Source organism: Pungitius pungitius, chromosome 15 (genome assembly GCF_949316345.1).
Source record: "Pungitius pungitius chromosome 15, fPunPun2.1, whole genome shotgun sequence".
NCBI classification, from domain to species: Eukaryota; Metazoa; Chordata; class Actinopteri; order Perciformes; family Gasterosteidae; genus Pungitius; species Pungitius pungitius.
Window position 1 is genome coordinate 4968919 of NC_084914.1, and position 26254 is coordinate 4995172.

At 43.1% G+C, this 26254-nt stretch overlaps 1 protein-coding gene across 2 annotated transcripts; it reads right to left on the reverse strand.

Annotated features, from left to right (window-relative positions):
* Window positions 1–288: 288 nt before the first annotated feature.
* Window positions 289–26011, reverse strand: LOC119209218 (RNA-binding Raly-like protein). Of its 2 annotated transcripts, none has more exons than XM_037458362.2 (9): window positions 25868–26011; window positions 14924–15198; window positions 4914–4989; window positions 4792–4839; window positions 3970–4160; window positions 2280–2393; window positions 1955–2112; window positions 1641–1678; window positions 289–1027 (listed from the first exon to the last, which is right to left on the reverse strand). In XM_037458362.2, exons 2-8 carry the CDS (start codon window positions 15177–15179, stop codon window positions 1646–1648), a joined length of 876 nt encoding a protein of 291 aa, XP_037314259.2. In that variant the 5' UTR covers window positions 15180–15198; window positions 25868–26011; the 3' UTR covers window positions 289–1027; window positions 1641–1645. The 2 variants fall into 2 exon arrangements, with proteins under 2 accessions (XP_037314259.2, XP_037314260.2); XM_037458363.2 differs by having other exon boundaries at window positions 14924–15201.
* Window positions 26012–26254: the final 243 nt, after the last annotated feature.

A 26254-nucleotide genomic window follows, 5' to 3' on the forward strand; every position in this document is an offset into this window, starting at 1 on the left:
TGCTACTGCCATTTGTTTAAAAATAACTATTTGAAGGATGAGAGGAGTTACACAGGAATGACATGAAAAGAATACAAATTGCAGTTAATCTTCAGGGGACTATGAATGGCTGCAGAGAATCCCCACAGCGACGTTGCTTTGGTTGGCCTCATGTAAGAGTGTGATAACAATTCCAGGATGGTTTCTTTCAACCAGTATGTAAAAAGTTATTATTTTTACTAAGCAGAAACATTTTTGCTTACTCAATGGTTTAAACCCCCCCCCCCCCCCCCCCCAAAAAAACACAACTGCACGGCAAACTGTTTATTTAAATGTTTTTAGGAGGAACAGATTTATTTTCAAAAACTGCTGTCATCCATAGCTGTGCACCAGATGTAATGATTACAAATGATTTATAATAATAGCCACACTTTTTACCGTGCTGATAGTAAAAAAATTGTCATTTTTGGTTCACCATGAACAGAATACAAACGGAATTCGAAACGCATCGTATCATGTACAACAGATGACAAACATATGCATACAACACTGGAGACATTCTGAATAAATTACATTTCAGTTAAATGTACAAACAAAGCAAAGTCACTTAAACAAGTCTTTTCTCCCTCTGCCGTGGCTCTTCCCATTTGCACGATGCACGTAAATAAAACAAACATTCCAACAAAAGAGAGCGTTTTGTGAGTCATCTGATTGATAACACAACTGTATTTTTATGTACAATACATTTGATTAAGAATACAGTATCCTTACTTTCCAGAGAGGAAATCAGCTAGAAGGGGAATTATAGATTTCTCTTTCCAGGCGATCTGGCAGTCTTCTGGACAATGTTCCTAGCCTACATTTTACATCAGGAATGTTCTAATGAGGCCAACAAGCAAAAAAACAAGTTTGCAAAACTCTTTGCTCTGCTCTCAGTCACTTCTGTCGTCGCTTCCCCTAAACAATGAATACACCTTCTTCGTCAAGAAGGCTTTGCTGGCATCTGTCCTTCCCTCTTCTTGTACTCTGGGCTCCCCTTTTCCCCAACCTAAAAAAAAAGAAAACAAGACAGACAGCAGTGATAACTCACATTATTTACATTTACAGTAAACCTCTATAGCTTTATCTGCAAGATGAAAAACAGAGGAGGGGTATGGACTGCGATCACCATTAAAGTAAACTCCCGCTTTTGATATTACCCGCAGCCACTGAGGTATCCACCTTAGGACAAGCAGTTCATTGTGCTATCATCTTAATGACCCATCATGTTTCCAGCGGGCCTGAAAAAATATTTCCATTATCGGGCACTTGAGGACAGCAGGGAGGAAATGTCAGCCAAGAGGCAAATTAAATCAAAAAGCTATTTGTTCCCACAAAGAAAACCAGCAGATCCGAATGTCCTCAGATGCAAAGTGCGGTCGAGGCGGCTCTGCACCACGTAACTGCAGAGAAGCTTCTTTACCTCACGCGACCCGACGGAGAGAACGACGGGCCAGCGTTTCTCTCTTCGGCTTAAAAAGGAGAATAAGCCTACGTGTAATGACTGCGGCTGGACATGGGAAAAAGGGCGGGTTCTGTGGTCCAAACACTGTTGTAAGTCTTTTCACAAAAGCTAGGTAAATAAAGAATTGATACATTTTAAGAAGAGATTACACACAGACCTTACTCAGTTGTCAATGTCCGATATGTGGTTCTCTATCTGCGGTTAGAAAGAAAAACAACAACATCAGTGAGATAAACCTTCATTTTAATAACTGACTTTAAGCTACACTTGGTGGTGTCCAATATTTTATGACATATTTGTAAGAATGCTTTTAATTGCCATACGTCAGACCTTCCGTGACCATAAGATATTCATGCTTGAGAAGATATTCAGACATTGATGAGCAGCTTTGGCGTCTGATTCTTTAAAAATAAATAGATATACTTCCTGTCACTGCCATGGAGACTGCCAATGTCTACTCGACCAGCTCACCATCTCACTGGTGCCTTCGTCCTCATAGTCATCGTCGGCGCCGTCAGTCATCTCCCCCGCCTCAACCTCGTCTTCCCCCCCCACCTCCTGTCCACCAGAATGGTGTGCTGCGTCACCATGGAGACGCTCACACATCTCCCCTTGTTTCCTCTGCATGTCTGTGAGGTGAGAGACTGGCAGTTAACATCACAGCGAAATCAATGTTTCGATCTTACTTGATGTACGGATTTCTTTTTTTTTTCTTTTTTTTCAGACAACCCACTCCGCAAAGGCTTTATTAAAAAAATGTTTCTTTCATTTCCACATGTTCACTGTGGAATCTTACCGCCGTCGGGGCGATGTTGCCTCTCAATCCTCTCCAGCCTTCCAAGCAGCGAGTCGATCTTGGTCTTGATCTGCGACAGCTCCTTCTTGATCGTTAGAAGCTGGTCCGTTTTCACTGGGAGCATTTCGTTAGTCAATTTTTAAAAAGCATAACGTAACGTGACGTTTGACGAGGAGGCGGCCACAGCAGCTTCTGCACTGCTCAAACTAGTTTCAGCCGCCAAGATTGCTGACAGAAATGAAGCCGAGGCACAAATTGGAAAAAGGGCAGATCAAATGGAAGCCAAAGTTAACGATAGATTTTCTTGCGTGGCATCGTGGGGAGAATTTTTATTAGGGATGCTGAAGGGTTTTATTACAAGCAGTGCAAAGGTTACTGTCAAACAGAAACAAAAAATTAAGGTTTTATACTATCTAGCCGTCATTGCAATAACTAATAATAACGAATATTGACATTTTTAAATGTGTTCATTCACTTTGTAAGTCCAATAATAAGTTTTGTGGTTGTGTCGGTGTTAGTGAGCCAGAGATAGCATTGCACAGGGGTTTATTGAGAATTTCTTGCCAGATATCCACAAACTCACTACAGAGACATTGTATATTTGAAGCCAAAGTAAATAAAGTAATATATAATAACTACGACTAAATAAAATAATACCTACAAAGAGAGGGAGTAAATCCAACAAATGATTTTCATCATCATCATTTATGACTCAGTAAAAAGTAGAGGATTTGCAAGATGTTACCATAGAAACTCATTACATTACATGTCATTTAGCGGAGGCTTTTATCCAAAGCGACATACAGGTGAAACTCGAAAAATTTGAATATCGTGCAAAAGCTCATTACTTTCAGTAATTCAACTTAAAAGATGAAACTAATATATTATACAGACTCATTACATGCAAAGTGAGATTGTTCAAGACTTGATTTTATATAATTTTGATTTTGATGATTATGGCTATATTCACACATTGATATATTAGTTTCACCTTTTAAGTTGAATTACTGAAAGTAATGAGCTTTTGCACGATTTTCAAATTTTTCGAGTTTCACCTGTACATTGCATCATAACCCATGCATTTCATCTTAGCCTGGGGAGCCATTAGGGTTTGGGTGTCTTGCTCAGGGACACTTTCGACATGGCACATGGAGCAGCCAGGATTCGAACCGCCAACCTTGCGGCTCCCAGCGAACCACACTACTCCACCATTGCTCGTTTCAACTGAACTCCCACTCGTACAGTGATCTCCTGCCTGCTCCTCATCTAAGGGAGGGGCGCTCGCTGTTAGCAGAAGAGAAAGTCACTACCATTACAGTTCATCTAACAAATTACTCTGCAACAGTTTGGTGTGTAAATAAGCAACTGTTTGGAGTCCGATTTGATCAGCATCAACACTTGGAAATTTGTACCATTTAAAGATTTCAAGCTTGGTATGTTTGAATTTTGAGACTCAGAGAAAAGGACGACAGCTACATTACCCCTATTTTGTGTTGTTTTACTGACCGAATGATTCATCAAGAAATCAAAAACAAATTGATAAATAAAACCTAATCCTGTCTGATTGCCCTGGCGGAGTTCAGTGGAATCACTTTGGTGAGGACATTTTTATAAATAGTAATGACCAAAATTGTAACAAACCTGAATTTCCCTTTAAACAGAGCAGAACAAAGAGACAAAGAGAACGTACGTTTGGGGTGTGCGGTGGAAGAGCCAACATTGAGCCCTCGGGACGAGGAAGAGGAGGAGGAGGAGGAGGAACAGGCCCTGACTGGAACGGAGGACTTGGCTCTGCGTGTTGACGGGACGACGATCCGCGAACGCTTGATGGGGATCACGGCACGGGTCGGGGGCGCCACGCGACCGTGGTACTCAAAGAGTCTGAAGGCACATGAGAAATACAGCCGATACTCAAACACAGCTCAGAGCAGGAAACTCTTCTTCTTACGAGTGGTTCTGGATTTCTAAACTATTGAACAGCAAAGTGCAGTTGTTGTATCTTTTCGTCGAGTTATCTGGATTCTTGTTGCTCCAGCAACAAGAGACATTTACAAAGCGGCCTGACAGGAAGGCTGCGAGAGACGTCTGAATGATAGAGGTGCATATTGAACGCCACGGCCATTCGATCAAACCTTGCTCTCACTTGCCGACAGCGCGTTAAATTGCCAAAGTAGCAATAATGAAACACTCATCAGGGGCACTGCAAAGTAGAGGAAGTAAACATGCCAATACATTCTCTGCCTTGTGAGCACAAATGACCAGCCTTTGGGGACTATCAGACAGTCAGTACATACTAATGAGGCTAAAAGCATTGTTAGTAATTCCAAGGGAAATTAATATAAACCTCCCCAATATGACATTATGCGTATGATAATGTGGTTGCTTTGCTTTACATTGGGGCTATTCTGTTAAAAACCCATCTTAATACAAGTAGCGGCTTCTGACAAACAAAGTGTGGAGCAAAGTAACCACTTCAATACACCAGAGATATAGATAGAACCTTTTTACATACCTGCTGTAGAAATCATCTCTGTAGTAGTCATAGTCAAACTCGTAGCCACTGTGAAGATACAACAGAGTAAGTTTCCACTTAAACGTATTCTTCTATATTAGAGGCATGCGTTTCACACGGACCTGTAGAGGGACGACAGAGGCCTCTTGGAGGCCATCTTAGGCCTGTATGGCTTTGGCTCACCTGCCATGTTGATATCTGCAAACAAGACAAGGATGGCATATAGTGACATATAGTGACACAGCAACTTATGCAGCTGTGATGGTGGCGCATGGAGTATGGTGTGCTGGGAGCCGTGAGGTTGGTGGTTTGAATCCCGGTTACTCCATGTGCCATGTTGGCACGTTGGAAGTGACACCTAATTGCTCCTTGGGCAAAATGTAAGTCCCTTTGGACAAAGGTGTCAGCTAAATGACATGTAAATCTCATGATGGCGGAGACTAAGCAGTAGAATAAAGGTAGAAAGCTTTGATTTACTAAGAGGTATAACTTCAGTCCACCGAAGCCCGCAAAGAGGAAAAAACGAGAAGGTTGCAAAATGTTTTCAAGCACGTTTGGGCCCTTGAGACAACAGGGAGACAGTTAAGTTAAAAATGTATGTTTTCAAAGTGCCCTGAAATGCCTCAGCGGACTTCTGTAACTCTTCACACGCGGCTCGACGTGATTGACGGCCCCCCCCGTCTATCTGCCAGGAGCCCCCACTGCGCTCAAACCGCCTTTAGTCTGTCGGCGTCGGCTCAAACGCCGCTCAGTCCGCCCTGAGTGCCACTCATGGTTGTACACAGAAACCCACTTCCCGTGTGCACAAACAGAGGCACACACACACACACACACACACACATCCTTGTCTGATCCGGAAGAGCTTCCCTTGACAGCTTCAAAAAAGTTGCGCAATAAAACATCAGCTTCGGGGATCACGCAGCAGCGAGTTTTCATGACAGCAGCTCCAGTCAAGTCGTTTCACAGAAAGTGTTGCAGTCTTAGTCAGTCCCCCCCCCCGGCACTGGTGGAGATCATATGTATTCTCCCGCTGCGTTGTTAAATGGATCCCACAACACATTGTGTGCAGATTAACCACTGTGCTGTTTGGAGCCCAGACTTGGCCTCCCTCTCCCCTTCGCTTTATTCCCTCCTTTCCCTGCTCGCCCGCCCTAATGGACTAATGAACCCGGGGATGTAGCAGCCGCCCGGCGGTGCACGGGGACGCTTGCACCATTATCATTAGGCTCCGGGAAGACGTGAGGAATGCTGCACATCGTTAAGTGTGCTCTCTCGTCTCTGGTCCCCTGCTGAGGTCGTTAAAGAGACGGCGAGGCTCTGAAAAGCACGCTCTAAAACGAACAACGCCAAACACCCACCCGACAGAGACACACTGAGCCGCTGATTGATTCCGCTCATTATATTAATCATACACAAAAATAAAACAAATGTGTGTGAGGCCGTGTGTGACTGACAGATTTAATTGTATTTGTATCCATTAAAAACTTGAGCGTGGAGATAGAGAGATAGAGGCTGTGTTGCTAAGCAATAGCCAGTTAGGAGTTGATTGATACTGCAAACTGCATGCAGCATCACATTAGGGGCGGGGGGGGGGGGGCGTAAAAGTGTCTTTCTGCTGAAGCCGTCATGACCGAGTTGGACGCTGCACACGGAGAAATTTAAAAGACACAACAAAATGACAGCGGCCAATCTGTAGACTTGTGGGACTTTAATGGTGAACTCATAAACCTAAGATGGACCAGGACAGAAATATTTAGGGGTTGCGGTGATGAGATATACAGTTTATACAGCATCGTTGAAATATCTAAAGAAATAGTATACAAGCCGTATTTTCATATGAGGCTCACACTCAAAAAAGTCAGAGAAGCCAAAGAGGCGTTTTTCACGCCGCCGCCCCTCATCTGAAGAGAAGGTGAGCGCTTTGAATCGTTTAATGGAGTGTTTTCTTTGGGCAGGATGTGGCCGAGTTTAGTCACAGTTTTGTCCGTCCACGCCGGATCCTTTAAGAATACAATCATAATCAGCTCGGGGCCCCCCTGACTCTGTTTGGGTTCATTCATATTAACGAAGCCGTGCGCTATTACCTTTGAGTGTTTTTCCCTGTTATAAATAGAGCCCTCGAGCTCAGCTCGCCCTTGAGCTCCTGGGTCTCTGGAGACGTGGACGAGTCATTACAATCTTTTCTGGCACAAACACCGACTTGAAGTTACTCCACTGGGAAGAGCTTTGATTAAAAGGAAGGAAAAACTCAGCTAAATAACTATTTAACCCTTTAAAGGTGCTTCTGTTTAGCCGAGACAAGCTGACCTGTCGCGTACGAGCAATTCTCCTCTGAACTGGGATCATCAACAAGGCTAACAACAAATTCCTATCTTACATAGCTGGAGGGCGGCGGCGGTCCATATCAAACAACCGCCTATTCCCCGTCTAATTAAGGCGGGAGAGGTGAGCCGTGTGGTAGTACGGCGTAAAGAGAGAAGCAACGAGCGAATTCATTTCCTTCCAGCAAAACACAGCCTTTGGCAGGCGAGGCAGCGCTCCTGGCACGGGAACAACGCGACTCCTCGCTGTGAACAACCGAGAGCAGGTGAGCGGTGTTTGACTGAGAGAACAACCGGGCACCTGTGTGAATACAAATGAGCCAGCGGGAGACGCTCCGGCGTCACAGCGGCCGCAGATTCTATCCACGCCGCCGCCTCCGCTCTCCAGCGCCCCGTAAATCTGACGAGGAGGACTTGAACATATCTCCGATGTCGACTCAAGGGCACGGGGCCGCTTAACAGGGCCGAGGAGAGAAGGCAAAGTCCGCATCCCTTCCGGGGGTCTCCCATCGGGCCTCGTTTCAGAGAGAAGTGTGTGAAGTGGTTGAGGATGAAAGACTATTTGATGCATGACACAATTGTTTTGTTATTTTAAATTCAGACCTCAACTGTATTACTACAAAATGCCACTTTCTTGGAGTGAAAAATTGACTTTTGGGGGTGAACGTTGTCCAGAGCGGCGGTACAAAAGGTACATCTCAGCCCTGTCCCCTGTTGACGTCGTTTACGTCATAACCAGCACGGCGATGGAGCCTCTTGGGCTACAAGATAATTTGGTCTTTCATCTCTCCCCCGGGCTGTCAATACTTTTTGTTGTTTTATGATGCAACTACATGGCTCTCTAATGCAACCCTTTGAAACATTCGGAGGCCAGCAGGTGCAGCGCTTCCGCCCTCGACACGCGGCGCCGAATCAGTGCGAGCAGCTGGAAGCCGGGCGGCAGCTGCCACCTGCTCGAAGCCACTCGTGGCTCTGCTCCGATTCAGGGGTTGACCTGAAGAGAAGGCTTCGCGTCGAGACATCGGAGGAGAGCGATGATGAGGCAATCAGTCGCTTAGTTGAGCGACTGAAAAACGATGCAAACATGAGAGGAAGGACAAAAGGTTTTTTTTAACAGTTTGCCAAAACAAGGTACTGCTTCTCGAAATGCTGTTTAGCAAAGGCTTGTCCAATCTTGGATTTTAGTTTTTTTTTTTACAGATTATTCAAAAGAAACAAGCACCAATAAAAATGGATCACTGGTTGAGCGGGTCACAACAACACGTTGCTTCACAGGGAACACGAGCCGTTAAAAAGGTTGCAAATCACGCAATAAATAATTAAGCAATTATTTAATGAAACTATGTCAAATATTCTCAGATTGCAGTGTCTCCATAGTTAAGATGAATTCAGCAGTTCAGTAGAAATCAAGGCCATTAATACTTTCCCTGTTTTCTCCCATTTAATTCATCACATGATTGATTTATTAATTGGGGAAATAATCATCACACTAATTAGCCTTTGTTCCCAGGAGCCATTTTGTCATGCAACAGTAGTAAAAAGCACACGTGCAAATAATGATTTCTTTAGTTTGAAGGTCCTGATGGAGGAACGAGCGCTACGACCTGCAATGAGTCAGCCTTCTCGTCTCTCTTAAGCTTTTCCGTCTTAAAGAAGGCAGTTGTTGACAGGTGACTAAATTACACTCCTGAACCATTATGTCGACTGTGCTTAATCTCAAGCTTTTTCCTCTGCGGATTGCGTTTACTGTTCAAGTGTCATAAATGTGGTGTTAATTCATGATGAAGTCTAATTCATTATTTATAGCCACATGGTTTATTTCTAATCCCAAGGGTGATCAAACATCCAGGGTTGAAAAATAAGTCATCCCTGCAGTATCACTGTCACGTTTTTAGCTTATTAGTTTCTGTCAAAATGTCAGCATTGAATAAAGCCTTTTAATAATAAAAAAAATTGTTGACCTTATACATGTAACGAAATATATTTTAAAAGACACTGGTATGAATAGTGTATTCTGATCATGAATCAGTAAATCTAGATCTTAATATATGAGGTATAAATTATTCATTCAACAATGCAGGAATATTTCCATCAACTTCTTATGTACACAAGCGCTCACCTGGAGCCCCCATGCGCCACCAACCACTGCAGCCCCTGCACATTGCTCAAAGGCACTTCTGAACTGTAAACACGCTCTGAACAGAACGACACCACTCTATTAAGTCTGCTGTCACCAAAGAAATTCAATGTATTGCAGGCCTTATGCAGCAACTTACGTTGCTTGTGACCAAACGATTCGCATTTCACACGATTCCTGCAGAAATATCCAATAATACACAAGAGGAGATTATAGAGAAATGCTTATACAGTGCATTTTTACATCAAATATATAGATTACTTCCTGAGAATCTTTAAATTTACATTAAAATGCTGACACATGAGGAGGAGCAGATTTCAATCATGATTTACTCCTTGATCCCTTGAAGTAAGCAGCAAAGGCACATTGAAGTTACATCAATACATAAGACAATAAGCAGCAAAATTGTGCCTAAATTATTAAAGGTTAGTTCGTACAAACTAGAAAATGCATTTCCTGCTGAAAAATGTTGGAATGCTAAAAGCTGAAATGATTTTCAGAAAATTGCCGGAAATGCGGGAATGAAAAAATCCGAAATTATTTTTCTCAAATTTCTAAAAATACAGAAATAAGAAAAGCTGAAATAAAAAAAAATAATGCTGAATGTAGAAATGAAAAATGCTGAAATAAATGTCAGGAAATTGCTAAAAATAGAGAACTTGCAGAAACTGAAGTAAATTAATAAAAATATAGATACAAAATAATGAAATTACTTTCATTTTATGAAAATAAAAAAATGACCAAAGCTGAGATTAAATTTTGGTAGTAATATTAGTGTAGTATTGGTTGTAATTGTGGTTCTGGTAGTACTAGTAGTGGAAGAAGTAGTAATAGTAGTTTTAGTTTCAATAGCAGTTGAAAAGTAGTAGTGTTACCAGTAGTACTAGTATTCAGCTGAAGTACTAATACCATTAGTCATAGTAGTATTTGTAGTAACATTAGTAGTATTAATATCAGTATGAGTAGTACTTTTTGATGTAAGAGTAGTAATATCAGTTGCAAAGTCACTCCTAGTAGTAGTACTAAAAATAGTACCACTAAGAGTCATTTTAATAGTAGTAGAAGTACTAGTAGTATAGTAGTATCCTTTGTAGTAGTAGTTGAAGTATAAATACTAACAATACTTTTTATAGTAGTAAGAGTAGGAATATCAGTTGCAGTGTCACTACTAATATTATTACTAAATTAATTTAGTATTAGTTAGTGGTTATGAGTCATTTTAGTATTAATGGGGGCAGGGGTGGGGAAGACTTATTTGAGGGCGGTGGTTTAGATAAGACAGTTGAAGTGGTGGATGGCATTTTGGGGGCGGGGAGCAGGAAATTGTGGGGGCAGAAGCATGGTTAGAAATGGGGTGGCGGGGGGGATTCGAGGGAGGGGAGGACATCTGTGAGTGGGGGAAAAAGGCAGTGTTATAAAGGCAGGGGATGCAAAAGGAGGTTTCGAAATGTCCTCTGTAAGACCTGAATACCTTCGGGTCGTGTCAGACTGCAGTAATCAGGTAATACGCATCAGCTGTGAGGCGAGGACAGAGAGCGACTGCAGCGCGTGTTTGAGTAACCTTGGTAACGGAGCACCTGCGATCATTAACAAGCTGCTCAAAGGGCAGAGAGGGACAGCGATTTACACAGAATCCACACCTCAAACAAGTTAGCCAGGAAATTAACTCAAATCCAAAAGATTATGAGATTTGACGTGACTCAAGACTCTGACAAACGCGTCCAGGTTATTTACATGTCTCTGCGTGTCATAAATACGGCTCTATAGCAAGGTTTCAAAAGGTTACCTTTTGGTTTCTTTGAGAAATATGTCAGATTTGAGATTGGAGCCTATGGAGCTTGAGACAGGTGTGGACTCACTCAATATTAAAGAGCGGAATAAAGCTTAGAAGAACAATACTTGGAATGTTTAAAAGCTTAGAAGCTGGCAACAATAAGGCACAACGTCTCCATCACCACAAATCACAATGGTATTAAAAAAAATATGCAATGTATTAACTATTGTTCTAATAACGTTTTATCAGATACATACAGTGTATATAAAAAGTACAAAATAATTACCCCGGTCAGACACTCAAATTAAATAATTATTTCAAATGTGTTCAATATTTCTCCAATGCTCTGTCCAAAACTATTACCATCAACTCCAACGACATTTAGGTGTCTTTCGACGGGAGTGCGCGGCCTCATACTCACGTCTCAGGTTGCGACGCCTGCCTTTGTACATGTTCACGTCAGAACGAGGACACGCTGCTGATGTCGCTGCTGTGGACGAGCGGACTTTTACTTCTCTTTGCTAAAAAAGAAGAAGAAGAGAGAAGCCAGACTGCGCGCGCCCCTTCGCTCTCGAGACTCGCAGCGGAGCCGCTCCGGAACAAACCATTTGTCGAACTATTCCAGGGGGAGCTCTCGCATCAAATTATTCCTCCCCCCCCTCAAAAGATACGAGTGGAAATAATTTAATTGACTTCTTTTTGTCTCTGCCGATAACAGATAGTACAGTGAGGTAAAAAGGAAACACTTTTGATATGATATTTCAGACGATTGGATTCCCCAAAAGTCCTTCTCCCCCCTTAAATGCAGAATGAATGTGACCAGAAAAAAAGCAATTTTGAGTGGAGAAAGAAATATATGAAGAACTCCACTCTACAACACTTTGTTTATTTTGGTGTGGTACATCAGCCAGGATTTAAGCCCATAGTCCCCATGCCAACAAGGCCCAATTTAAAAAATGTAAAACACCAGAAGATCTTGGCAATGTGTAAAACTAAAACCGTATCAAGGGATGAATCCCGTTTGATGTTTGAGGTTCATCCCATTAAATAGAACCTGATTCTGATTCTCCAACGTAAACAAGACGCCGCTGTTCAAACCGCTTCTTTCAGTCGGAATGATAAATCAGCTGTCCTCCATCCCTCTCTTTCCTAAATGTAATTTCAAATGGATGGACTTGAGAGACGCGCTGAATGAGCACCTGGGGGTCCGCCCACTGATTCCCCCGTTCTGCTCTAGATGTAATTGTAATATCTAATTACACTGACAAGGGGTGTGCAGCTGTCTCGCCTGACGTATTAATGGTTCCACCAGCTTTTTTGTTCTCGCTGAGAAATGACCAGAAACTGAAAGCGGATGAAAGATGGAGGCCGATGTGTGTGTACGGAGTCACGCCTTCAAGGACCGGCCTCACAAATATTAAAAATGCATCTACGTTTTTATGAAGTGGGGACTAAAACAAGCTCTGGGCACTTGGGAATTTGGGATTTATTCCAGGAGATATTTAATCACCAATCGTGGAAGCATCAACATTATCTTTATGATATCTTAATGCAAAACAGTCCTTGTGTAACAGTTTTCAAGAAATACTTTATATTTGAATGGAAAAAATGCAGCTTTTCACAGGATGAAATGACTCATGAATGAAAAACTGCGGTTGGATATTCTATTCTGAGTTGAATTGTACAAGATGTCCTCATGTCCTCGTTTTGGTGGCGTCGTCCTCAATGATATTCTTTCAGCACCATCTAGTGTTCATGCAGATGGGGAAGTCATGGAGGCATGATTCATGGAGCCTGAGAGAGCTGCATGGTAAACAGCATTACAAATTCATATTCATATAAACATGGTGACTGTGAGATAACCATTAATTGTTTAATATTTAATAATCAAGTTAACATGAACGTGTTGTTGTTTTGCTTCACGTCTACACGTGGAGTCGGTCGTCTTCGCCGGGGTTCAGCGCGTGGCGACGCCATCTTTCTGCATTTCAAGCTTCGTGAGGATTTCATGGCAGAGCTTATCAAGTTGATGCCGCCTACAGTTGCAGCTACAGATGTGCTACGGTGTTCTGTCGCTTTTCCACCACACGGAGGCGCCCGAAGACCAGCAGCCACACATGAAAGCTCTCACACAGTGAGGCAGGAGGAGCTTCTGCATCTCGCAGCTGTTAAATGTCCCCGAGGGGAGGAGGGAGGACTTTCTGGTAACTCAAGCTGCATAAAGGGTGCTCCGGACATTACAGGTTTAAAAACGACCCTATACCCCCCCCCCCCCCTTCTCTGCCATTAGCCAAACCCTCACACATCTGTCTCCTCCCTGTGTGGGATTTAATAAAAGAGAAGGAAATATAAAGAATTGATCTATTGTGCGTGGCTGCGCCCTCCCACCTGGCAATATATTAAATCTAAAGTTCATGTTTAAAAGATGATGAGGAGGGAAGAGTTAAGTTTCACGGGGTGAGGCGATAAAGGCAAATGAGATGGCTTCCAAAGCAGAGCGTGAGGTTACTGGGGGGCACCTTTGGTGTACCTCTCACACTCTGCTAATATACTGAATTCTATGTGTCCCGGGGCGCAGCTATGTCCACCTATGCAAAGGAATGCTTCACTTTTATTGCCGTCTGAAGCCTTTATTGACGGGACACATGTTCACCTGAGATCTTCGCAGCGTAACGCTCTTTCCTCTCTCTCTCTCAGGAAACCGTGTTTGTTTGTTTTTTCATAAAATGTGGTATAACCCTGCAGTGGTTTGTCACTGTGCATAACAAAGAGAGGAGCTCCTTTAAGCGGATGCGTCGATGCAGACCGGACGAGGCAGACGCTACACACATTTGTTTTGACAGCAGGGGGGAAACTGGTTTGGTGACAAAAAGCACTGAGGTTTTTAGAAATGTCTCAAAACATTTTTGTTATCAGTGGTCCTGTCGTAGCCCAAATGTATGTGTTGACTCGCTAACTCGTTTCCCCCCTCCTTCATTTCTTTATGCTAAGCTGAGCTAATTGACTCCTCACTCTGGCTCCAAACAGACTTATGAGTATTATTGCTTTCTCCTCTAAATCTTACCAAGAAAGCCAAAAAGCCTACATCCCTCATTCAAAGGATTGATGTCAACCAAGAAGCTATTTTTCTCCCCTTCTAGTTTTACCTGCGGTTTATTTTAGAGACACATCTAGCTGGTTTTTCTCCTCATTTTGTTCATAACCCGTCTGTTATTGTAATTACCAATAATCATTTTTAAAACAACCCAGACAACAACTGAATTAAGTTTAGTTAATTAAGTCTCAGGGAATGAAATAGTTCTTAACACAAATCATTTTACAGCAAATTGCAGTAAACCCAGCTCTATCCTGGTATTTTACCACGGGTCATGTGTCATTTCACAGCCCAGAAATGCATGAAACTGTCTGGAGGTGGAATTACAGACGTGACCCAGTCATTCGTTTTTAATGAAAGAGCAGGGTTCAGAGGACTTGACCCAATCCATAAGCAATGTAAGGAAGATTTACAGGGACGAGGACCTGAATGTTTCCCCCTTGTTGTTGTCGGGCCGGACTGACCGTCCGACCGGTATTTTTAAGCTCAACCCAAATATTCTCTTCACACTAGCTGTACCTTTAGAATTCTTTTTAAGGTTTTACGGATCACATTGAAATCACAGAACTTTTGACCGTAAATACAATTTAGATGGCAACTTCAGGTCTTAATTATTGAAAAGAATAGCCTGAAATTACAGAGGATATCTGTTAGGATCATTTAGAAAATACAGCTATGAAATCCCATAATAATAGATGTTATAATCTGAAAAGGGGCCAGTGCTACATGCACCACGTCACGCAGTGTGACACAAACACGCATTCCTTCAATCGGACCTGACGGATGGACATTTGGGACAGCGTTACCTAGGGACTGTCCCGCGACGACCCTGGTGTTCTCCCCGGCCACGGCCGCCCTGGCGTTCCTCTCGCTGGCGTACTGGACGAAGGCGTAGCCCTTGTGCGCCGAGCAGCCCACGATTTTGCCGTATTTGGCGAAGATGGCCTCGATGTCGCCCTTGGTCACCACGGCCGTGTTCAGGTTTCCGATGAAGACGCGGGAGTTGAGGGAGCGCGGGTCATTCTTGTTGGTCACGTTGCTGGTCTGGGTCTTCCCAGTCATCCTAGTCCTGCAGCGCGGCCTGCTGGGAGACACAGTGGCACAGTGCTCAGGGAGCCGGGAACGTTGGAAAGGGTCCCGAGGGGCTGAGAAAACGACGTGTTTTTTTTTTTCATGAGGCCATTTGAATCCCATGAAATGACTTGAAAAAAGGCTCTAAAAGGAATTTGCTACAGGATTTCACCCCAAACAGCTTCAATGACCACAACAAACGCTTGATCATGGGTTCATTTTTTCTTATTCATTTCTAAGTTGAAATCAAGAGTGCTTCGATACCGGTGCAGTAAGGCACGCTTACTTTTTCTATTGTTTTAGGTAATCCTTCGGTCCATAATAAGAGCTGCAACCACCGATCATTTAATTTAATGATACATTCTTTGACTCGTTTTTTTCGGGGGTTTTTGACCAATCATTCAAAACACAAAGATGTTCAGTTAATTGTATTAGAAATCTGAGGAAAAGCAGATAATGGGATTTTTCAGTCATATGATTACATTACATGTCATTTAACAGACGCTTTTATCCAAAGTGACTTACATTACATTTTAACCCATGACTTACAATCAGCCTGGGGAGTAATTAGGGGTTGGGTGTCGTGCTCAGAGACACTTTGACATGGCACATGGATCCCAGCGCATCACGCCACTCCATGCGACATGTTGATGAGGCTCTACGTTGAATGCTTCTTCTAACCAACAATTTAAAATCCAAAGAAATCTCACTTTGAATAAAGAAAGCCAGCAATGGTTCACAATTCTTAAGGAATGACCAATAAAAAGAAAAAGAAAACAAGACTTCAATGGTTACTCAATTTTTTAAAAAGTCCATTATTTTTCTTAGTTAATCTATCATTCGATTGATGGTAATCCAAATGTCTCCACCTGCTCTCTACATCCAAAGGTCTGAAATCTTTCTGCAGAAAGAAAAGAGTAACGTCATTAAACATGTGAATGCAACAATTCTCACTGCATACGAGGACTCTGTGTTCCCCTGTTTGACAAAAGCTAGAAGCCACAAACAAGATTCTTCACTCGCCATCCATATTCGAGAAGGACAAGAATACCCTAAATGATATTGTGAAAATCTGCTCCAGTGTGATTGGAGTCCAGGAAAGAGTTTTTTTTGTAGGAGAAATAAGGCGGCCCAAAAAGCAGAAGGAAGTATACACCAACCTGACCTTGTTCTGTCCACTGAACTCAGTGTAATGCCCTGAAGGCATCACAATGCGCCCTTCAGGAGAACAAACTACGGCCTTCGTTCTCTCCAGCTAATAAACTCATGTAATAGAGAGGAAAATAAAGGATAAGTACTTTCATAAGGTATCATAGGAATCGCTGCATGAGGATTCCTGGTTGGACCCTGTCATGTCTGTTGTCTCCGTCCTCTAAACTTCTCACATGGTTTCATTTCAATAACTTTTTTTAATGGCCAAAGATGTAAAATTATCCAATATAAAAGATAAGAATAAAAGTTAAGAAATAAAAGTTAATTTCACAATTCCGTCAGATTTAACTTGGCCTGAGCCTTATGTTCAGAAGCAGTTTGCTAAACTATCAAATATTTAACTGTATCTAAAGAAGAATCTTAAATGACCTACAGTAGTATTGTACTAGTTCTTTTACTTAAGTAAAGGGAATACTGTTGGTTTCTGAATACTAATTAATGATTTGATTAAAAACACATTTCAAGCTTATTTACTCCCAAACCGAGAAGAAAAAAACACAAATTATTACAACCTCCCTGCAGTCTGCACGGTTTGATCCCACAATGCGACGGACCTCCGGTGGAGGGGGGGGGGGGTTGGGGATCAGGAAGTGTTGCCATGGTGATACATTTAGCACATCCACTCAGAGAAGACGCAAGTACCTCTCAGGTTGTTGCTTCTTAGAGATCCCTGTTGGTGGTAATTTACGAGCGTGCATCTTTCCTTAATGAGGCTTTCAGCACCAGATCGGGCCGTACACACAGAGCCAGTCACCTCAGACCACGTAAGGCCGTGTCTTTGAATTGCAGCAATTAATTGATCACATTGAAATCAATATCCTACCAACCTTGTTCTATTATGATGATTAGGAAATAATAATGTTTTTTAAGCAATTTTCTCTGATTGCAAATTAGCTGTATTTGAGGTTGTTAAGGTTTTGTCATAAAATGCTGGTTAAATATTCCATCATGTCAAATATGTCTCATTTTGTTTTACTTGTGCTGCTCAGAGGCTTGAGCAACAATCCCAAAATTCACCCTTTAGTTAGATTAAGGAAGTCATCACAATGGTTTTGTTTAAAGTTTGTTTGTGTCAGAAAACAAAAACAAACACCTTTCTGATGATAAAAATAGTTTCCAGGTCATTTTCTTTTTATTGACCAGTGGTTATAAATGACAAATAAAATAATGTGTCTTTTTCATGCAGCGGCTAAAAAGTAGACTCCATTCATGAATGCTTTTCAATTTGTGCATGGGGTGTGAATCCAAATCAGCACGAGGAAGGATGGAGAGATGTAATGATGTGTACATTTCTCCAAAAATGTATCTCACACATCCTGACACACACAAATACACAAACACACACAACCATTAATGCTTCAGGCAGTCAGGAACTCTTCCCATCACAGTCTTCCCCATCGTACCCGTTCACTTCCATTCCTAAAACAAGCATAACTCCCTAAATTTCCCTATTGCTCATCGCAGGATGGAGGATAATTGAACACGGGTAGTCGCATTATGTAGCGATGTCATCTGAAGTTAATCACCTCATAATATCAACAGAACGGGGGTCTATAAAAAGTGTCAATCCAATCAAATGCTATTCAGTGCTTCTCTGCCTTTGGATAAACCTCACAGCTCCGGAGCCCGACTCAACCAGCTGAGTGACTGATGAGAAGTGCGCTGGATGGAAAATGGAAAATGCACAGAGGTGCAGCCGTTAGGCGGTTGATTAATCAAGAAAGAGCACAATTCTAAACAGGATTAATATCCAAAATTGGGATTTTCCTAAATTGATCCCATTGAGCTTGGTAATATTGCCAAATGAAAGCATTGGATTTCTGCTTGTTAAACACAAGTTAAAATGTTGAACGAACTGTGTTTGGTTAGAAAGACTATTTAATTTTTATTTATGCTTATATTACTCTTACATATTTTACCATTGGATTTAACCTGAACTAACCGCCTCGAGTAAAAGGAAAACCACATTGTGTACATCTACGGGATGTTATCACTCATAAAGGCGTTATTTTTTGGCAGCGACTCACCAACTGTTGCTAAACTCTGATCGGTCCATGGAACTTTGTCCCATAAAACAAATGTGACTTTTCCTTTTCCCTTATTGAGCTCCTGTAACTTCAAGACAATAAATTGGGGAAACAGGTGGAAAGCTTGAATATTTTGTCAGTTTGTGGGTTTTTGGAGTCAAGTGTTTCCAATCGTGATCAAACCTCCTTCTGGACAAAACGTTTTAAGAGTTTTCTCCTAAAAACTGCAGGACATCTGCGTGTCTCTTTCCCTCATGCGCATCGCCTGGCATTAGTGGCCTATGTTTTAATTTGGTTTAAATGGTGACAATAAAACGTTTTGAGAATATACCTGGATTACTCCAAATGGGAAGAAAAAAAAAATCTTTTAAAATGTTAATGAACCTGGAAATGTCCCAAGCCAGAAAACACACTCCTGCAAGGCAGGAACAAAGAGAGTGGTTTGGACCGGTACCGGCGCGCGTAGCGCTCCAGATAGAACCCCCGAATAACACCTCCATGCGTCAGCGAAGCTGTGAACGCACCCTGACTCAGCGCTTACACGCTTTTGCACGCGGCAGCGGTTTTGTTGTGTCTGTAAAGTGTCTTATAACCGTAAAGCAGGTGCATGAAAGTGATGTTTTTTGTTGTTGTTGTTGTTGTTGTTTTTTCTAATCTCCAGGGCTTCCCACCGTGACGCGAGGGTCCCGAGCTCAAGCGTTTCATGGACCCTCTTCGGCTCCCTTCACACCAACTGTCAGATGCTTCTCAGACTGAGTTCTCCGGAGATAAAGGAGCGAGGATCAGGTGAAGGTTCCTCTCTTCTCATTCTATGTGACGCGTGTGTGTGAGGGATGCATTCAGGCCACACTCACTGCGCGCTGCTCCGATGTTGCATTGCAGTATTTTATCTTAAGTACGCAAGTCACCTGAGGCCCAACGGGGGGGGGGGGAGAATGGGTTGTGTTTGGATGTGTTAGCTATCAGCCAAAGGACAGAGAGGTCTCTCGAAAGTCTCGGCTTTGAGGTTCTTGCCATGACCAGAATGAAGCATGTGTCATTTCTTTCTTTTTGCGCCATTATTTGGAATGACAGCCAAACACATTGCAGGAGGATACGTGTGGACGGAAATCCAATTAGATTTTTATACAATCTAAATTGACAAACTACAGTGCAGTTTAAGTGTGGGTTATTTTCTTTCTTTCTTTCTGCTGTTATGCAAGAACAAATACAGCATAAAATGTGAAGATTTATGAAAATGCTTGTGGGAGCCGACAAAAGGGCTAGAATCTATCATTGAAAGAGCCTCGGGGGGGTTTAACAGCCAGAATAATGATTGTAGCTGACCTGCTAGATACTCAGTTTCAGAACCTTCATTAGAACAAATGTAGAAAGACCAAATAATATGCTCACGGTAATCACAAAACGTCAGTTAACTATTGCACGAGGACTGGAGGGTCAAACCGCACCATGACTAAGTAGTGTTTAATTGAACATTTGTCACACTGGTGAAAATAGGCCATAAAAACAGCACTGTATTGATCTGCATTGCCTGTATAATGATTTACTATCCTGCAGAAAGGAGGGAAGACTCTTCAAAGTGTCATCTTCGGGCACTCTAAGCTAAACTAAACTCACCGTCCTCTGGCTTCATGTTTAGTCATTATTTAAAAAATGAGCCTTTTTCTTTAGTCACAACCAAACACAATACAAACATTTGTGAAATTCGAAGAACTATAGAAATAGTTCTCTTTGGCCATCGCCACTTTCGTTCTCCTTGTATGCCAAATGTGTGCTTGTCTGTTTTTTGTCTAATAAAAAAATAAAATGATAAAATGAACATGACGATGTGGGTTGTTTTTCCTTCTGTTCTTTTGAGTAAAAAGTGTCCCCTGACTTTTAGATACAGTCTAAATGTCCAAAACCTGTACTGCTACCGAACAGAACCTGCTCCCTTGAATAATAGAAAAGCTGTAATGAGTTCTAAAACAACTCAATGCCAGACGCACAAATGCACAACATGTTTAATCACACAATATTAAATCAAAATGAGGGGTGAATATTTAGAGAGTTTAGAGAGTCAAATTGCATTATGACTGAATGAAATCTAATCGCGGAACATAACAAGTTTAATTTAGTCACAATAAAAAAGAGCAGCTTTGCACACGTTTTGGAGAGTTAACATGAGGTGTGTGTGTGTGTGTGTGTGTGTGTGTGTGTGTGAGTGTGTGCAATAACAACGCTGTGTGCAAACCGATGTCCATTTTAATAACACTTTCTCGCCCTCGTTCATTTCATCCCTGCTCCCCTCCTGCCATAAATGACTCAACCGATGCGCCAACAGAAGCAGCTATTGCTGAATCATTCAAGGCCTCAATTAGCAATTAAGGACCAAATGAATAGAGGTCCTTTCTGGGCCATTCTGCTCCCAGCGCACACGATCCCAGTGGAATCTAATCTCTCCTTTAGGACTTGTACAGTAAATACTAGCCAGCTCTGCAGAGCAGATAGAGAATAACTGGCTATTGCCTACATTTAATGAGCCAGCTTTGAGCCCTGTTTACTGCATATACCTGGAATCTTTAACAAGGACGGATGACTGGCTGTCCTCATATTTTTCCCTCTCGGGCTCTTTCACCCCATTACCTTCTGCATTACACCAGTCTCCAGTTGAATTTGAAGCAGAGGAAAATGCCAACAAAAGGAGAGAGAGACAGAAGCAGGGGGAAATGAAAGGGGTTGAGATAGAAAGGAACTTCAGAAATAAGTAAGAAAAAGACATTTGCAATGCCGATCATCTTCAGGGAGCTCAGAACATGGACCAGCATTTTAAAGATAAAAATGCAGGCGGCGGGTAGCTTATAAATAATTACTTTGAATGTGTCTTTTTGTCTTTTATTTATATATTTTCATACCTTTAATGAAGTGGAAGGCTAGGCTGTGAGACGCCACAGGTACACACTCATGCAGAGCTCCTGGGAAGAAAATAAAACCCATATATTCGTCCAATCCCCCCCCCCCCCCCCCCACCCCCCTCTGGTGAATTTATGGAGGCTCACAGGAGCAGAGGGACTGAAGGTAGATGATCACCTACTGAAAATGAGTTGCACCATAATCTGATCGGAGCAACGTGAAGCCTCGACCACGACCATGACAGCAGGGAGATAAAAGCACCATGTGACCCGCGCGCTGCGATGGGATGAAGCCGCATCTCTCCGGAAGAGACATTTTATCTCTCATCTTTCAATAATAGAAACGCTGAATGTCTCTGCAATCGGGGGCATTTGTGCGTCCTTTTATTACAGAGCACGCAACTTGATCTTTGAGGTCAGTGTGAGTAATATGTGCAACTTCTAACCGTTTGCACCGTCAGCTTGTGGGAGCAGTTAAGAGAGCGAGATCCGCAGAGAAGGTTAGCGGCCGGCTTTCGGTGGGGGAACATTTTAACCCTGTTTTTATTGCTCTCATCAGCCTTTACCGACTATTTTAATCCAGAAATTCTCCACTGAATCACTGCAGGCCTCTGCCTTCTGAGTGGGTTCAACAGTTTCCTTTTTACTTCTTTTATCACACTGTGGAGAAAGAAAAATAAAAAAAAACTCAGAGGATTACTCCCACATCAATATGTGTATTTGAAGGAAAAGTGTGAGGAAAAGACTCCTCTTGCAGTGGTTGAAGGGGTCCACGGCCACACTCGAGGGGATGTGAACACATGCCATGCTTTCCCTCATCTCTTGGCACGGATGCATTCCTCCACTTCCTTAATTCTTCTCTTGCGCGACTACCAAATATAGCTTTCGCTCCACTGAGCTCAAGTAACTGGGTTACTAGAGCTGTGAGTAATTAGCTGTGTGGAGGCTGTGGAGTGAGGCTTGTGAAGTCACATCGGGGTAATGCGGGGTGAGAGGTCAAAGCCAAAAGAGGGGGAAGAGGCTGCCACACGTGCGGAGGATCATTGAAACAATCTTCAGGCCTCATCAAATGAATCAAATCCATGCATTCGGCTGAGTGAGTTATGTATGAAATGGAGCTTCTTCCCTGAATGCTGTAAACTCTGAACTGATTATAATTTCATTCCAGGAATAATTTGCAATTTAAATGCGGGAAATTGCTCCGGTTTGCTGTTGAACATGACAAGTTGGCAATGTTTTCGGTTTTAAGTATAGAGTAACAGGCACATTATAGTGAATACACGGCACTTCCAAACGGGTGAAATGTAACATCTAGTGTGACAGGAACGATCCACTGGCTCCCTAGTTTCTATATTTCAGGTATTTCATAACCGGTATGTTCACGTCATGAAATATGCATTTGTCGAGCTCCCAGTGTTTAATTTTATTCACTTTTTGTAACTAAACCAACAGTATCTCTCGATACTTTCCAACTCCCTCCCGCCTGTCTGAAGCAGATGGCTCCCACAAAATCTTCACGGACAGGAAATAAACGAAAAAAGTCTTATCTCGTATTCCCAATCGCATTTTTATCCTGTTTATCCTCGCTGTTTTATACCATCTAACTTTCAATAGCGGCAGCGCCTACGCAACCTCAGCTTTATAACCCTCTCCCGCTGGGACGCGGCGATCCCTCAGCCCCCCCCCCCCGGCACCGACCCTTAGTGGGAAACTGTGTCCTCGGGTTGTCTGGGCCTGATCAAGAGTCCAAAGTCCACCCTAAATATCACCCACACACCAATTGGTAATCCTAATACGAGTGGACTCAACTTCTCAAATCATGAGTTCTATTATTTTGAATTAGCTGAGTCAATATGTTCATGCCCCCCCCGGGTCAGACACTGTATTTTGTTTGGTTTGTCCAAGATGAAACCAATGGTTTGGGACTGCATGGGGGAATTTAAAATTGGTTAACCCTGACCATATTACGCAACACAATACATGTGGAATTATAATAGAACTCGTGTTTTCTATTTTTTGGGGGTTCAAGCCCATGCTAAATATGTCTTTGTGTAAGTGTTTCTGTTATTTTGCTTAGCGACAATACAAATACAAGTTGTACACATTCATCCTTACAACATGTGTTTTCCAAGTGTTAAATATACAGGAACGTGTTCGGAGAGACTATTATGCTATCTGGGGTGAAACCGCCATCTGAATGGGGAGGCGAGAGCCTGAAATAGCTGAGAATAAGACGTGCAATGCAGAGGGCAAAGGTCACCGAATGGAGACACTTTACTTCCAGGCGAGAATCAGCTCGCTCCAGCTGCTCGGGTAATAAAGTGTTGGCAGCTGTCCGTGGTGCTGAAACCAACCACCATCTCCGTGAATGGATAATGAAAAACGAGGCGCGGCGCTAAATGCTGGTGCTGCTCGGGCTAAATGACACAAAGTCGCACAACAGAACTGAGCACCAGGTGCACGCACACCCCACCGTTCTTCCCGAAACTGCTGTTTTCTTCCAGTGGCTGAAAAAAGGCAGACTCTGCATTGAAAACCTTTGTTGGAAAAACGCCTAACGCAGGAAATTGGAACATGGCGTACGGACGCGAGAACAGGAAATCCAACAGGCAGCAGCGGGCATCAACACGTGCATAATGACACACATAACTGTTCTTTGTTAAAACGGTATCGTATATGTGTGTGTGCGCGTGGATTTGGAAGCACACTCACACACGTACAAATGAGCAGTCTAGCCGTCTTTCGTTGTTTGCATCTGACTCCCCCATCTGTCTCTCTCTTTGGTTATCTTTCGCAATGCGAGAAGCACCCCCCCTCTCTTTGGGCTTCAAGCTGGAGCCTCTCTCAAAACGCGTCTTTCATCCATCCGCGCGTCTCCGGGGAGATGGGACTCCGCGGCGCGTGGCTTCGAAGCTGCCCACGTGCTAACACCTGCCGAGGGGGGGGGGGGGGGGGGGGGGGTCAGCGGTCATCCCAGCCTACGCGGGATGCACGGAGACGGGCCTCGAGTGCCCCCCCCCCCGAGACAGATTACCTCGAGGAGCAGGAATGACGTGCAAAAAACTTGACTCCCTCCTTCCTACCCTCAAAAAAGAAGAGCTCTGGGTGATTCAGTGCAATACGGGCTGGCTATTCCAGAGTCAGCCTCCCACCTCATCCCCAGTGAGAGATAAGTATTGTTTGCGCAGCAGCACATTTCATGCTCAGCTTCCCCCACCTGTTCCCTGACCTGCGGAGTCGGATGGCTGGAGACGCTTGTCGAATTCTTTCACCTGTATCTTTCCAGGGTGATTGAGAAGAAGGGGTTTTGTCTTAAGGGTGTTTTGAAAATATGTGGGTTTTTTTTTAGCAAAACCACAACTTTTATATTAGCTTTTATAGAGACATCAAAGGGTGATGCCACTTTTCTTTTGCTCTGTTTTTTTTTTTTTTTTTTTTTCTTCTTTTTTTCCGCCTGCAGGACCTGCGGTGGATTTCTGGCAGCGTGTCAAGGTCAAAGTCCTGATCAACCCGATTTGCATAATAAACTGCTGCAAACGTTTAGCATTGTCCTCAAAGACCCAGTCCAACCCTCTCCGTCCGACTCCTTCGGCCGGTCAAAGTTTCCAAGCTTCTCTGTTGTGGGGTGAGTGGTTGCCGGTTATTACGCTGTGAGGTGTGTGTGTGTGAAGCGAGAGAAGCAGCTGTGTTATGGTTCAAGCTGCTGTTGCTGCTTCTCCTGTGTGTTGCACAGCTGTCATTTGCATGCAGACACTTAGTTTACATTTTTACAAATTGAAAGGCAACACCCTGCACTTCTGTGATGTTCATTAAAAGAAATCACATTTTATTGGTCCTCAAAAGAAACAGGAACTTTTGTTTAGGGTGAAAAATGACTTTAATTGTGGCATGCTGTTAGATTTGTGCATCTGATGTGATTTGGAAACTCGGATAGTGTTTTAAAAATCTAAAACTATTTGACAGCTCAATTAAAATCCGACTCAGTCCAAGAAATCCGTTTTGCAAGACAAAAAGTTTCCTTTTGCTCGTCAAGGCTGCACAAAGAAGTACGAAGAAAACACCAAAACAAACTCCAGCAGTGTGACATGTCTCACCGATCAGAAAAGCAAAATCCTCACAGGTGAAAATCAAAACGGAGACGTGCAGCCTCTCCGACACCCGAGAAACACTGCAAGATCACAGGAGAGCACCAAGAGCAAAATCACACCAAAACAAGCCGTGATGGAGAAGAAAAAGCGGGAAAATATGCAAAAGGTGGGGATTACACCAGAGAGCTCGTGCAGAAGCTGCTTCGGAAAGAGGAAGAGAGAGAGAGAGCAGGTGGAAGGAGGTGGGGGTGGGGGGGGGGGGCGCAAAGCACGTAGAGCTATTTCTCAATAGCGACACTCAGCATCCGAGATTTAAACCAGTGCATGCACAAAACATCCCCCCCCCCCCCCCAGTCCCCCGTGTCGGAAACACCAAGTCAAGAAAGCAAGAAAGAGAGGGATAAAAATAAAAAAAATAAAAAAAATACGCTTAAGAAAATGTCAGTGGAAAATGTACTCACCGAGCGGGAGTAAAAAGGGTTCAACTAAAAACAAATTGGGCGTATAGCGATGTCGGACTGCTGGTGTGCAGGCTTGTGTGCAACGAGGCTCTGCGTCCCTATTGCGCTCCCTATCGATGCCGGTGGCGGAGTCACGTGACTCGGGATTGGCCAGAGTTTTTGAATCATCGAAGCCCCCCCCCCCCCCCTCCACCCTCCCCACCCCACACTCCCTCTCTTCTCTTGTGTCTGTAATGTAACTCTGAATGGATAGAAATCACCTCTTGTAATGTCATTGAGTTTTAAGCGCGGCGCTGTTTGAGTTTCTCAACATAAGGTCCGGGGTGCGGCCAAGGGGTCACTAACGGATTCCCAGGAAGGTTTCTATGGCTTTATTTCATTTATTAA

Bases quoted from the DNA above. Each gene is read 5' to 3' on its own strand.
- LOC119209218 (XM_037458362.2), bottom strand. From the start codon at position 15,179: ATGACTGGGAAGACCCAGACCAGCAACGTGACCAACAAGAATGACCCG. The intron at 4,161-4,791 runs GTATGTAAAAAG...ATGTGCCTTCAG, and splicing joins AGAGATGATTTCTACAGCAG to ACTCTTTGAGTACCACGGTC. The intron at 1,679-1,954 runs GTGAGCTGGTCG...TTCTAACCGCAG, and splicing joins ACGAAGGCACCAGTGAGATG to ATAGAGAACCACATATCGGA.